Source organism: Halichondria panicea, chromosome 11 (genome assembly GCF_963675165.1).
Source record: "Halichondria panicea chromosome 11, odHalPani1.1, whole genome shotgun sequence".
NCBI classification, from domain to species: Eukaryota; Metazoa; Porifera; class Demospongiae; order Suberitida; family Halichondriidae; genus Halichondria; species Halichondria panicea.
The window spans coordinates 3,510,509-3,526,028 of record NC_087387.1 but is presented as its reverse complement, the minus strand read 5'-3'; the positions used below and the strand labels follow the sequence as shown (position 1 = coordinate 3,526,028).

General features: G+C 41.5%; 1 protein-coding gene and 1 long non-coding RNA gene across 2 annotated transcripts; one reads left to right on the top strand and one right to left on the bottom strand.

Annotated features, from left to right (window-relative positions):
* Window positions 1-6,891: 6,891 nt before the first annotated feature.
* Window positions 6,892-9,953, top strand: LOC135343660 (uncharacterized). The gene is made up of 3 exons (XM_064540630.1): window positions 6,892-7,022; window positions 7,131-7,253; window positions 7,462-9,953. The coding sequence occupies exons 1-3, from the start codon at window positions 6,939-6,941 to the stop codon at window positions 9,733-9,735; spliced, it is 2,481 nt and encodes an 826-aa protein (XP_064396700.1). The 5' UTR covers window positions 6,892-6,938; the 3' UTR covers window positions 9,736-9,953.
* Window positions 9,954-13,198: 3,245 nt separating this feature from the next.
* On the bottom strand, window positions 13,199-14,564 carry LOC135344408 (uncharacterized). Its single transcript, XR_010397442.1, has 2 exons — window positions 13,610-14,564; window positions 13,199-13,558 (listed from the first exon to the last, which is right to left on the bottom strand). It is a non-coding gene; the product is annotated as an uncharacterized LOC135344408 (long non-coding RNA).
* Between the last annotated feature and the right edge of the window lie 956 nt (window positions 14,565-15,520).

Sequence of the window (15,520 nt, the reverse complement as noted above, 5' to 3'; positions counted from 1 at the left end):
ATTGCTATATGAATGCTGTCCTTCAATGCATGTTCAACACTCCCAGCTTCTCGTGCATTTTCAATGAGTTTTCCAGGGTACATTCAGGAGATTGCGAGAACTGTTGCTGGATTAGTATGCTGGATTAGTAAGTACAGAGTAGACTCTTAATATAGGGAGATAGACATAAAAGGTGCTTGCATGGATGTACTGTGCCATCTCAATCCAGGTCATCTGTGTAGCATTGGTGCAATTGGAAGGGTACTGAGTGACTACTCATACGTACAAAGTCGCTCTACATCTGTCACAGTACATCCTATGCTCTCTTGTTTACCCGGTAAATGACAGCATTTTCTGCTATAACAAAAATAAGTGTTTGTATAACAGATGTATCATTGGACATAAAGAAGGGGCAACAATATGATGCTCACGAATTCTACTTGGCTCTTTTAGCTAGCTTCGAGGGGAAAGTAGATTCAAGGTTAGTACTAGAACATATAACTATCATTACTTAAGGTCAATGAATAATCTAGGGCCAAGGACGTCATTGCCTCAACCTTATCAGCAACTGTCACAAGCCAAAGTAAAGTTGTAATGACAGTAATAATAAACATACTAATATTATTACCATTAGTCAAATGTGTGAGGTGTGGTCACCAAATTCAACATCCAAACACGACAACAACCACGTGCATAGAACTACATACACGTGTAAGTTAAATTGTTCCATCTATTATGCGCCAATCTATTATACATGCACATACTGGTCAGTGTTCATGTACTAGCTTGCTTGCTTGCCTGTTTAACACTTGAAGAAAATTGTTTGTGTCTAAAACATTTCAGGACACCAGACCGCTTAATGTCCAAGATTTGTTTTCTGAGTGGGTGGAAGGAGAAAGTGTGGGAGAGTGTGTCAGGTATTAATTTAGAAGTCACGTGTGATATTTGCGTACATTATATCGCATGCATTCAATTGCCATAGAAACAATACAGTATAGTAGTTACAGAGTCCTATAATTACTACAGATGCCTTGACAAGAAGGTAGAATTGGAGATAAGTAATGAACTGGGGACGTTACCAAAATGCCTCTGTATTCACGTAAATCAACCAAGATACACGAAGTTTCAAGCGGGATGAACATAAACAGAAAAGAGTAATGATGTATTCTCATACAGAAATCGTACAAACTTCAAAGTCCAAATTCAGGTACTTATTATATCTACACAGTAATAACTTGTATTATTTACTGTTTTCTTTATTTACTGTTTTCTTACTTATAGCTCTCCACGTTCCAAGCAAACGAAGTGTGTACAAATTGATGGCACACAATCAGTTGACTGTCACACTGAAACATTACACAGCCTTCTTTCGGTCAATCAAGGATCAATCTAAATGGTTTCGTGCAAGTGACAGTGATGTAAGTAAAGTATGACATAATTATACAACACGGATAGACATTAATTTTGTACAATTTGAAACTAGGTGACACCAGTGAGCTTAGCAACTGTATTGCAACAAAGCCCGTTTATGTTGTTTTATGAATTGGTTCAAGGTAAGTACGCATGTACTGCAGTTAGAAACCGAGGCAATGGGAGACATTAACAGCTGTATTTGTTCCATACAATTTGTTCCATACAATACAGGTGACCACCCAACAGTTTTGTCATTGAATACCAGTCGAAGACTTTTAGGAACTGGATGGCTAAATGCTGAGGTACATGTATAACGCATCACATGATGACACACAGTTATAATGATTGTACTCTATAGATAATTGAAACATACCTGAAGCTGATATCAACAGAAGCCACTGAGGTACATGTAATTAATTTAATAATTTAAAAGTAGGACATTGTGGTACTACGCAATTTTCGTATGGTGGAAGTTTTCTTATTTTTATCAGTAGAGTACCTACGGCACAATAGGTTCAACGTCAAAATACGAAATTGGTAGTTTGTGCGAAAATTTGCACAAGTATCTCAATACAGAGAGGGAAGCACATCCAGGTGTTTACTAGCCTATTCCTAGACATGTACCAAACAAGAGGATTCTCTGGTCTCCCTAGTCTATTCAAAAAGGTATACTTAGACCGCAACCGTGTATGGAGAAGTGCGTCTACATATGGCATGTTTACGACCATTTAATAAATTCATGTACATAATTATAGGCAAACATTCTTCAGAAAGAATGACTGTTTTTCATTATTAACGTAATCACTGGACACTTTTGGTGAGTATAGTGACCCATAATAGCAGTAAACAGTTGATCCATGTATACATGCACATATACGTGTAAACATTAAAGAGCATCAACATTCCTAAGAAAGAAATAGAGTTCTACGACTCTCTTTTGAACGAGAACATAAGTTTTGTTGGACAAGTGACGTAAAGTGTACAGTAAGTATAGAAGAATTCAACATTACTGCTCATTTCATTTGTAAGGTCCTATTTGAACGATCTTTCTGATAGAGGTATGGACTGGAGAGAGTGGTCCTTTATTGCTAAAAAGGTTTGTAGGATTGTCATTCATGGTACTTTACTTTATAGTGATATTGTACACACAGAAAATACCAGACCAGACAAATGGGATCGATTGTGGCGTCTTCGTATGCCAGGTAAATGCCGTTATCAATCTGCTAACAATGAAACTAAGCCCCTTGATTATTAACAGTATGCTCTACACATCACAAGGGAAGAACCCATTAACTTCAAACAAGTAAATGTAGGACATGTGTGCATTCAAACGTACCACACTGGCATCTTTACTTAAATCATGTATAGATGGATATCGGCATAATCAGAAAGATAATGTATGAGGAACTTCTAAACGGGAAGCTATTGTAAGTATACAGTATATGTACCTATTATGTAATCAACTATGTAATCAACAGATTTACCCAACCCCTTGTGTTCACACAATAATGTAGACCTGCCGGTGAGAGAACAGACCGCAATTGCTGTCTGTATTATGCTCCTAATATATTTTTAGAGCCAAAGAGAGCAAAGAGCTTCCACCGCATAGCGTTGTCTTCACTTCCTAAAGTAACATCCTTTGGTGTGCAAGTCATTGACAAAAAAAAGATTGAAGCATCATCAAAGCAATGTACACTCTCTGATATCCTTCGGACATCCCTCACTTCACCGTCACTACAATCGTACAACCTAGCCGATTGTAGCGCACATACAGCTACAGTTTCGATTACCAGCTTACAGCCAACCAGTCCAATCACCACTCCTCCGAATTCACCTCCTCTACCACCAACCAGGTCCAATCACCACTCCTCCGAATTCACCTCATCCACCGCCAACCAGTCCAATCACCACTCCTCCGAATTCACCTACTCCACCGCCAACCAGTCCAATCACCACTCCTCCGAATTCACCTCCTCTACCGCCGCCAACCAGTCCAATCACCACTCCTCCGAATTCACCTCCTCTACCGCTGAACAGCGGTAGTTGTGATATAGAGGCAGAAACACCAGCCACAGATACTATCATAAATCATGACAATCTACCACCTCTCTTAAGCCTGGTACATCTTAAGCCTGGTACTACCATCACAACATTCGTACATATTCCAGTCAATATCAATAACCAAAAGTGCCACGTTTAACACAAACAACTTTGTAGTTTCAAGTGTTTTTCTTATTAATGTACATCCCACTAGTGAAGCAACTCAGTGGATTCAGTGGATACAAGAGTTTTATGATCACACAAAAACTACGTACAGAATAAGTAGGGGAACAAAGACGAGTGGAAAAAGAATTGTGTACAAGAAAGAATTGTGTACAAGACTGTAAGACACTGTCAACACAAACGCAAACCTTCGAATAAAACGAGAAAGAAAGACCTGCACCTTCGAGACAAGAAAACAGACACTTAAAGTACACAACACACAGTATTCCATAAATAAAAAACATAAAACACACCCTTGTGAAGTTACCCTTTTTTGGGATCACAATCATACAATACATTCAGCCAAAGCATTAAGTTTTAGGCCTATGAGTGGTGAAACAATTGACAAAATTCAATCATACTTTGCTCAAGGGCACTCACCGGCATCAGCATTGCATCTTCATAACCTCAACTTAGGGATTCAATATGATAAAGAGGATGGACAATTGGAGAAAGTCCGCTCATTAAACCCACTATATACAGATGTTTACTATCTATTCAGAAAGTGGAGGGTGCATAACCTTGGTGAGACAAATGGCAAACACATGTTCCATAAGCTGCAAGAAATGGTTAAGACCTATAATGCTAAACATGGCAGTGACGGTGGCAATGCATTTCTACAGCAGTAGGAATTCAGACCTCCCATTCAGACCTCCTCTTCCAAAATGTCTTAAGGCGGTTTATGAGCTGGGGGTACTTTTGTGTGTAAATACAGTAGACATAGGTGAAAGTAGGTCGCTGTACTGTTTTACAAGATGTGCTTCGTCAGTTGTATAAACCAGTTTTCGTACCAAAGGCTGCCTGTCAGCATTTTCAATACTATGTTCACTATTCCATAGCCACCTCCACCAACTTTGCAAATAGTGAAAAATGCATAGCAACTGAGTAGAATGTAGCCAAGTAGATTTAAGTGCATTTTTCTCTGCATCACAGTCATCGGTTATAAACATAGCCGGTCCTTTTCCACTCCTCCCATAAAAGCTTTTTTTGGGCATTACTGTCTTTAGATATGAAAATGCCTCCGTTATTGTGGTCTCTGATTCACCAGATGTGATAACTACCCCAAGTGGTATCCCCCCTGCTGAACTTGATGTACTCATAATAAATGTCGGGCAGTTGTAACGATCCAAGCTTGCTGTACTGTCACAAAAAACAAGCTCACCCGATTGCCGTAATAAGGTGTGCGCTTGTGCCATCAGGCATATTGCTAATACAAGTGGGGTATCATTGTAACAATCTTCCTTCAGCTTGTTCTCCCCGGGGAAATAACACAAACAACTATGCTGAGGCTGGTATTAGAGTCCTTAAAGAGATCATATTCGGTAGAGTTAAGGCATACAACCTTGTGCAAATGTTTGATTTTATAACAGCAACAATGGAGGTTTATTAGGCAGGCAGGCTCTTAGATATAGCACACAGTCGCTACAAACCAGGATTGAACTTAAGGTACAGAGAGCTTTCTAAGTTAACCTTAAATATAGTAAACATGAAGCAAGTCCGCGATTCAACATACACAGTAGAGGAAAACATTCCTAATATTGGATTGCTTTAATATGTGACCGACATGGAACTTGGTACATGCTCATGTACAACAGGGTGCACAGGCGCTGCCTGTAGACACCAAGCAGCTCTTGCCAAGAAGTTTGAGGTCAAGACTATCAATATGCTCCCCCTACACGATAAGCAAACTAGACATATACTAGCCATCCTTGCACATGGGAAACAACGTGTACAAGAAATTGATTTCTATGCAGATCTACTTGAAGACACATATACTGGGATGGAACACCCCGATACCGATTACACAATAAAACATGAGCTTGGTCCTCAAGACACATGCCGAGGAGGATGACGACCATAGCTTACAAACACACGACAGGACACATTACAAACAATTACTCAATGAAATTGTGGAGGATCTTTCAGAAAAAATGGATGTAGGAGATCATAACATTCATTCAGTCATACACTAAACTGAAATCATCGCACTCACCCGATTCTGCTATTTCATATGCCCTACATAACTTTGGGAAGTCAGATCGTAAGTTTTAACCACAAATTTAACATCTACATTAGTGCGCACAATGTATTACTACACAGAATTACTATACAGAATTTGGATGCCATCTATACATGTATGTACGTACCACAGGGACTGTATGGTCAAATGGAAGGGCAGGGAAATATATCAAAGTAAACTCAGGCGGACTACAGAAAGGGGATACTCAGAGGGACAAAACTGGCCCCCCAAGGAAGACCAGTGAAAAGGCTTGTCACGAAAATTTTGGTCTGCCGATAATTTCAGTCCGGGGACTGAAATTTTCGGTCCCCCGGACCAATTTTTAGCTGATAATGTTGGTCCGCCCTCGAAAAAAGTAGTCCTGAGCTGCGCAATGAGTTGCCTGTTCCATGTGGCTATAATAAAATCAATGCATGCATGCACAGCTTTTGATGCAGCTGAAAAGTTTGTTCTTATGGAGCTTGAGCTACACACAGGGGAGGAAGAGCTGATAGAAGAGGTATTCCACTATGTCACCACCAAGGAGTACCCTGATGACTGTAAAGAGGGAAGAAAAAGGGTCATCAGAAGAAAGGCCAAGCAGTTTGTAGTGAACAATGGTGACTTGATGTACAAACACAAGAGAAAGGACAGAGTGAGTTGGTGTATCTGTAATGTAGTTGAAATTACAATCATTACAGGAGTGGCCATCTCTAGGTATATATAACGCGTCATCTATGTTCGATTCTCAGTCTGGTATTATAGCTCCTATATATAATTATTATTGCCTTCTCGATATTTTAGGATGATGTGTTGATCCGATACATTATCAACCGAAGAGAGAGAAAGAAAATACTGTTCGCTTGCCATGTTGATGAAACATCTGGACATATGGGGGTGACTCGCACACTTGCCCGAATTAAGGAGCGTTACATGTGGCATGGCATGGTAAAGGACGTGAAAGAAATGGTTAGTAGATTTGCTTATATCTGTCCTTGTATTTTAGTGCACATAATAGTCAAATTCAATACCTTTAATTATTGGGATGTCAACTTGGTTCTGTATTATTGTTACACCTACATGTATACAAAGTCTCAAACAGGAACACCTTCCCTCAATATTTATGTGTTTATTTTATAGGTGTCTACTTGTGACATTTGCCAGCGAGTTAATCGAAAGCTAACTACTGGCAGGCCCGAACTTCACCCCATCCGTGTGCAGTTTAATTGATTTTGTTGGTCCTCTCTCTCCAACTGCTAACGATGGTTCCCGCTACATCTTAACCATGAGCGATTACTTTACCAAGTGGGTAGAAGCTATTCCTACACCTGACAAGAGTGCATCATCAGTAGCAACATCATTGTTCAAGGTATAAATTATGTATGAATGCCATGAATGCCATACACATACACAATGCACCCACTGCATGCACGCACACATGGGCAATAAATAATGATCACACACTTTTCCTTCTCAGGTATTTATGAGAATGGGTCTGCCTCGGGTAGATCAAGGACGTGAATTCAACAATGATTTAGACACTAGTCTCTGTTCTCTCCTGGGGATCCAGCGTCGCCTTACAACTCCTTACCACCCTCAGGTATGCACTACAGTTTTAAAACTATAATTATATCGCACTTGTACTCGGAGGATATGCACATAATCATATTCTCCGCTATATCATGGTTATATACCCCTTGGCTATGCCTCGAAGTAATCACGGTATAGCGGAGGATATATATAGGTGCATATCTTCCTGGTATATCCTATACTTAAAATGTATTTTCAACTATAATATTATTTTCTAGACTAACGGCTTGGACGAGCGTTTCAATCAGACGTTGCAAAACATGCTAGTGAAGTTTGTGTCCAACAAGCGTGAAACCTGGAGTAGCTACCTGGACACATGTGTTTTCGCATACAATACCTCTCGTCATAATTCAACGAAGTTTACTCCTTTTGAACTCATGTTCAATCGTCAAGCTACTCTTCCCATTGATGTAGAAGTCTCAAGCATTTCTCCTGACCAAGCTGCTCGCGAGTATCAGCAGCAAATGCCCAATCTAGATGTTACACGTACTCGTGAACACAATCATGTACGACTGAGCCAAGCAAAAACCAATATTCTTGCCGCCCAAAAGAAACAGAAGGAACTGTATGATAAGAAACATGCACAGCCTGAGAGATATATGGTTGGTCAATTAGTCCTGAAACTAAATCATACTCGCAAAAAGACAAAAGGTGGGAAGCTGAAGAGGTACACTGGCCCTTACAAAATCATCTCTGTTAAACCACGAGGTGCATATGAGATAAGCGATAGATCAAAGACAGTACTAGTGTCAGGACCCCATCTCAAGCCGTACAATGATCCACCTACTTGCGATTCTGGATCAATGGACTCTGCTCACTCTCCTCCTGAGGACTCTGCTCACATGACCTCTGCTCACCTGGAATCCCCTCTTGAAGACTCCGCTCACCTGGAATCCCCTCTTGAGGACTCTGCTCTCCTGGAATCCCCTCTTGAGGACTCCGCTCACCTGGAATCTGCTCGTTTGGACTTTGCTGAATTACTCCCCCCTCATGATGAGGACTCCCCTAAGGTGGACTTCGCTCAATTGGACAATACTTGTCTGGACTCTCATCATGATTTCGCTCATTTGAACATTGCTCAATTACACCCCCATGATGACTCTATCCGTCCCACTAATCAGTCCCAAGATTGTTTGTCACCAATAGCACACAATGGTACAAGTGGCTTGTTTCAGTCAGATGAACCATCATTCTCATTTATTGATCAGGATGAAAAATTGCTACCGGCACCACCGCTATCTCTTAGCCAAATGATATCCAAAACACCGCAACCTCAGTTTTGCAGCACACCAAAACAACCCAAATCTCAAACTCCAACAGTTCAGGGTGAAATCAAGAAGAGACGTATTCTCTCTCTGGCAACTTCTCGTCTGTCCTCTCGTGTCACACCCCTGAAATCGATTCAGACCCCTTCCTTGAAATCAAGTGAGACCCCCCGTGTCGCACCCCTGAAGACCCCTCGTGTCACACCCCTGAAATCGATTCAGACCCCTCGTGTGAAATTGATTAAGACCCCTCCTTTGAAATCAAGTGAGGCCCCTTGTGTGAAATCGATTCAAACCCCTCGTGGCGCACCCCTGAAATTGATTAAGACCCCTCGCATCACACCCTCCTTCAAGCCGACTCATCAGAAGAGGATGTTTCATCGTAGGCAGGCCAAAATACCTCAAGCAGTCATTGAGCGATCAAAGAAGAACGTCATTGATGTGGATACGTGTACACCAAAAGCCACTAAAATCCTGTATTGGATACCTGAGCTTCGTCTAACTGTCTATGACAGGGAAGTTCTACTAAATCCACTTGGATGGTTGACAGACAATCTGATAAATGCAGCACAACAGCTTCTCAAAAGAGCGTTTCCAGCAGTTCCTGGCTTGCAGGATGTTATCAAAGGTATTGTCTTCTCATACGAGGTTGAAAGTGGGGAGTTCGTACAGGTCGTAAACAATCACCATGGCCATTGGCTCACAGTCTCTACTATCGGCACTCTTCACCCAGTGGTTAACGTGTATGACAGTATGTATCGTTCTGTTAGCACGGGAGTCAAAGCTCAGATTGCAACTTTGTTGCATACGGAGGCGAAAGAAATCACTCTAAACTTCATGAACGTACACATTCAGGGAGGAGGATGTGACTGTGGCTTGTTTGCTATAGCCAATGCAACAGCTCTTGCTCTTGGCCACTCACCTGGAAGCTTCCAGTACAATCAACATAAAATGAGGCAGCACTTGTTTTCTTGCTTTCAAAAGCAACAAATACTACCTTTTCCAATTAAGAAGTATCGTCGTGCTCCTGACTCAATTGTGTCAATCGATACATACCCCGTGTACTGCCTATGCAGAATGCCAGAGATGGCAACTATGGAAAACTGGGTGGAATGCAGCACATGCAAGGAGTGGTATCATTACGACACCTGTGTGAATGTTCCTGCCGCCAAAAAATCAGCTGTTTGGCACTGTATGCAGTGCAGTGCTAAACTAGTCTTGAACTAAGACGTAACTGTTAACCGTCCATAAACTACCATCTGTATCTATTCCCGGACAGAACTTCGGCATTATAATTATATGTAGTAGTATAGTCTAGTAACATTATTTTATCAAGCTGTAAAACTGTCAATCGTTAATAGATCTTTCTTTTGAAACAGTTGAAAACTGAGTCTTAAGAATGTGGAGGCCTCACATGCTGCATGCAGCTCTATCTAGTACACCTGGCTGACAAGCAAGGCTGCTATAGTTCCTGAATATTATGTGACTGCATCCCTGTACATGGGTATGTGCGTATCTGTATGTCGTATCTGTATGTCGTAATATGATGTGGAGAGGACCCTAGGTTGCCCTACATACACTCCTGGTCCAGAGACGTCTTTTTGTCTAGCCGGACTGATTATTTCAGGGGGGGGACCAATTTTTTCTGAAAATTTCAGTCCCCGGACCGAAATTTTCATTGAAAAAATTCGTCCCCGGACAATTTTTTTCAGGACCATTTTTCCAGTGACAGGCTTCCTGAAACAGACTTAACACAACTTTTAGGAAGAGCCAAAAGACCAAAAAATGTCCACAATTTGAACCTAAAAGTTAAAGCCTGTAAACAATGGCCTACTTGATAGGACTAATACTTACTTTAAACTGTTAACTCTTCATTCATATCCATATGATATCCATCACTACTTTCTGTTTTCTGCGGTCCTTTGTACTATCATTATAATTATGTTGTCCGTTTTTGGCTGTTTTACGTGATTCCGTAAAATACTGAGCCCAAAATAAAAATTCGCCCTGTTATTAATCGCCTTTCGAAAGCTGCCACTATCAAAAGTACTAACTTGTTGTGTGGGGGCTACTCATGCTGTAAACGCAGTGCTAGAACATCCAGGTAAGCAGACCTAGCTTTGCTTGACAAAGAAGCTTTAACATCAAAATCTGCCACTATTTAAATCAAGATATTATTCTGTGAATGCTGCAAACGCAGCGCTGCGCTATGGCATCCAGGTGAGTATGGCATCCAGGTCACAAGCAGACAAACAAACAAACAAACCAACAGACTACTATACCCGTGGCCGCCCACACGCCTCGGGTAACAAACTAGAGCACTAAAGTGCAAACCCTCGGCTGGTGACATGAGATAAATGCAGTGCATGTAGCATGTATGCATGTAGCATGTATGACCAGCACAGCAACTCAATAGCTAAACACTGGAGGCATGGCATGCTGAAAGGGTACATGAGTGGTACATGTCACATGAGACATGCACTGTGGACTGGGATCACAGCTGGAGTCTTAGGCTTAGAGAGAGTCCTGCCAGGCTGGAGATCCAGCAACCAGTCACAATTTTAGCTTTTATTCATGAGACATGCACTGTGGACTATAGAGGCTGGAATCCAGCACAATTTTAGTTCCTGGTACAGGATCACTTCAGCTGCAAATACATAGTCAGCAGAGTTAGATAATTCTAGCTTTCTACTTAGTGACCCTGTTCCATTGTTCCTGGTACAGGATCACTTCAGCTGTAAGTAACCCATGTGGAAAAATCACAATGTAAATAGGGTATCTCGAATAAAGGCCGCGTGTAGTTAGCAGCTGCCAACGGGCAAGTTTGTTCGACAAAGAGACTTTAACATCAAAATCTGCTAACAAGATATTGTTATGTGAAGGCTGCATCCAGGTGAGTCGTGACAAACAGACAAATAAACCAACAGACCCCGCTGGCCGCGGGGGTAACAAACCAACAGACTACTATTAGAGCACTAAAGTGCAAACCCTGGGCTGGTGACATGAAACCAGAAATATAATGCAGTGCTGTTGTTATCACGTATGACGCAACTAAGGAACAATAAAACTAAACCAGACTGGAGGCATGCTGAAACATTTGAAAACAGGCTATATGCACTGTGGATTAGGATCACAGCAAATCACAGCAAATGAAGTATGGTCCTAGATCCCAGTCAGCTAAAAGCAGGAGCTATAATTCAAGCTTTCTGCTTTAGTGACCCTGTTCCATTGTTCTTGGTATATACAGCTTTCTACTTGGTTGACGCAAATTTGCTCGGTTTTATTAGACAACGAAGCTTTAAACGAGCATGCTGACTATAAAAAGACGTGCGCAACAAAAAATGAACAATGAATATTCTTGAGTCTTGCAAAAAGACGCCCTTGACAGTTATAATGCACATTCTTTACATTTTTACATTCTTCTTTTGATACGCCTTCTTCCGCTCTCTCACGAGATAGTAGACACAAACTAAAAACAAAAAATGGCTGTCAAAAGTTTTTATTTTGTTCTCAACCTCAAAAGAAGCCAACTGGGGGTGCAAGTCTTAATTTGTATCTTGCTGCAGAGATGCATTTGCCCAACATAAGGATGTGACAAACTGATGCTGTTGTTGTTGAAGATGTGGACATAAAGTAAGTAGTCCATCAAGTAAGTAGTCCATAGGTACCTGCGAACGCTTTTTCGCTTTTTAACATTAATTTTGTTGTTCATTTTTCATGGACGAAGAGGACGCTTTGAAGGACTGCGACTGCTGTTGACAGTCTCCCTGGGTCTGTATCAAGCAATAATTATTAGGAGAGCCTCGCTGTCTGGTGGCATGCACTCCACTTGCCCTATTAATAGTAAAGAATTTGTTTGATATAGATGTACATATAAATCCTTTTCAGAATCGAACTTTCGGTGAATTTCCACAATGGCAGCTGAAAAGATTCCTTTATTATGCATTGCCTTTTGCTGTATCTATACATAAAGTATTTGTCAGCCATTTATTTTTTTTGTTTCTGCTTCTGGAAAACTACCAAGAATGTATTTCCCTTCCTTTGTGTATTTTTTTTAGTGTTCACAGTGTGTATGAATGGGTTCTGAGCGCTTTTGCGCAACAGCTTGTTACTAAGGCTTGAATGAAATTTAAGATTCCTTTATTATGCATTGCCTTTTGCTGTATCTATACATAAAGTATTTGTCAGCCATTTATTTTTTTTGTTTCTGCTTCTGGAAAACTACCAAGAATGTATTTCCCTTCCTTTGTGTATTTTTTTTAGTGTTCACAGTGTGTATGAATGGGTTCTGAGCGCTTTTGCGCAACAGCTCGTTACTAAGGCTTGAATGAAATTTAGGGGTCAAAGGTCGCGCCCACGGCAGCTCTTTTTATACTCAAAACTTGCTCCGAGTTGCTAATCCGGTAATTAAAGCCAACATGCTCTGAAAGCTGCCACTATCCACTTATTGTGTGGAGGCTACTCATGCAGTGCTAGAACATCCAGGTAAGCAGACCTAGTCACAAGCTTCTTAGCTTTTGCTCGACAAAGAAGCTTTAACATCAAAATCTGTCACTATTTAAATCAAGATATTGTTGTGTGAAGGCTAACGCAGTGCTGTGGCATCCAGGTGAGTAGCCTCGATCCCAGGCCGAGTTTTCGCTTTTATAACGGTTAGGCGAACAACTGGGCCTGGTACTAGTTGTCTGCGCATGCGTCAAATTTTCATTGTATATTTGTGGTCGGCAAAAATATTTAATAAATCAATAATGGAAATTTGTAGACAGAAAATGCACAGAGTGAGTACACAAAAGATGCACATAGGGAGCTGCTTCACAAAGGCCTGGGGAGTTGCCAGTTGTGCTTGCAGCACAATTACAGTGACCCAGGGCAACTCAGGATGATTGAATGCCTTCAAATTACGTTTCAAAAAGATTTAGCAGGCTGCTGGACTTCTCTGATTCTAGGCCCCAACTCGTAACTCAGTTAAATTTTGCTTGAGAAAACGTAGATTCTCTTGATGTCTCTGAGCTACCCAGCAACACTCGAATGAGCAGGTCATACTCCAGTCCTGTGAGTATAGGACAATATTAAAAGAAACCAAAGACGGTTAAACCCTTACCTCAAACTGTCCAGTCTCGTCCGTTAGTATAGCCAAGAGGAGCACTGTTGGGATAGCTGGATATTAGCCATTGCTCCTGTACAGAGAAGTAGACATTTTAAATACGTGTAGATCTATACATATTAAATTTCTCGTATTAAACAGGTTAGTGTCATTGTCGACGAGCTGATAATGGCAGCACCAAGTTTTCTAGCTCACACTCTTCACTTGATCCACCATATTAGTGATGAAACTGTAGTCTACCTACATACTGGTAGATCTTGCCAAACATGAACAAGACTTGATAGCATAGCCATAGGGCCCACACAAAAAGATCTGACCTTAACAAGCTTGACAAAGCTTTATACCTCTTCCCTTGTTGTTCAGTCTTCAGAATAAGCTTCAGAGAAGAGAGAAGCTTCAGCTAAGAGCCATTCCAAATAATGATAAAACGGGAACTGACTTCTAGTACACGATAGTACACGAATATAAATGTCACGAAAGTGAACGAGAATATCCATTCGTCAGAATCTGACGAACGACTGACGCATGCGCAGACAACTAGTACCAGGCCCAGTTGTTCGCCTAACCGTTATAAAAGCGAAAACTCGGCCTGGGATCGAGGCTACCAGGTGAGTAGAAAAGCCAATCACAAACAAACAAACAAACTAGAGTGCAAACCCTCGGCTAGTGACATGTAGCATGTATGACCAGCACAGCAACACAATAGCTAAACACTGGAGACATGGCATGCTGAAACATTGAGTGGTACATTGAGTGGTACATGTCACACGAGACATGCACTGTGGACTGGGATCAGTCTTAGGCTTAGAGAGTCCTGCCAGGCTGGAGTATATAGGAAGTCACAATTTTAATGTAGTTTAATGCAATTAAACGTAGTTAACGCCAAGTATGTTAAGTCGAGTGTTGAGCATGCGCGTTGAGCATGCGCGTGGTGGACCACGTGGTAGTAGAAAAGAAGGCAAACTGATATTTCCCGCCCACCCACCCACCCACCCGCCCCTTTAGTTGAGTGTGCTTTAAGTTTTCCTCCGGCTAGCCGTGATCAGCGTTCGGGGGGGGGGGTTAATTAAGGGGAATTCGTAGTCAGCAGAGGTAGACAATTCTAGCTTTCTACTTTAGTGACCCTGTTCCATTGTTCCTGGTACAGGATCACTTCAGCTGTAAGTAACCCGTGTGGAAAATCATAGGGTATCTCAAATAAAGGCCGCGTGTAGTTAGCAGCTGCCAACGGGAAAGTTTAACTTTTGCTCGCTTTTAAACTTAAATCTGCCACTATTTAAAGCAAGATATTGTTGTGTGAAGGCTGCAAACGCAGCGCTATGGCATCCAGGTGAGTAGAGATTCTCGCCACAAACAGACAAACAAACAAACGGCCTCGGGTAACAAACCAACAGACTACTATACCCGTGGCCGCCCACGCGCGCCTCGGGTAACTAGAGCTCGGCTGGTGACATGATAATAAAGAAACCAGAAGAGTAGTAATGCATGTAGCATGTATGAGCATTGATAGTAGAGGAAGGGGAAGGGGATTGTGAACGAGATCACGTGAATCCAATTTCATGGGATTGTCCGCGATTGTCCGCGTTAGACGGAAGCAGCATGGCATGGCAGGAAGATTAAGATTTACGTGTTGCTAGGAAGAGTTGCAGCCAGCTCTAGCCCTAGTGATTCAAGTAAGTAGTGACTGTTTGTGTGCAAGCTTTTAGTGTCAATCTTTTTTTCCACGTTCTCTACTCTTGAAATGTAGAAAATTCCTTCAAAATATCTACACTGCTGAGAAGCTGCACTGCTGAGAAGCTGGCTGTATGGGTTCCTGCCAATCTCACCAGAGTGGACGTTTTTCAAAGGGACTGCTTCTCAGAAAGTGCACAGCCAAAACACAGAAGGCAAGGAGAGAGAAAATGTGGA

Coding starts and splice junctions, on each gene's coding strand:
- LOC135343660 (XM_064540630.1), top strand. CDS start 6,939: ATGAGCGATTACTTTACCAAGTGGGTAGAAGCTATTCCTACACCTGAC. Junction 7,023..7,130: donor TAGCAACATCATTGTTCAAG/GTATAAATTATG, acceptor TTTCCTTCTCAG/GTATTTATGAGAATGGGTCT. Junction 7,254..7,461: donor CAACTCCTTACCACCCTCAG/GTATGCACTACA, acceptor ATTATTTTCTAG/ACTAACGGCTTGGACGAGCG.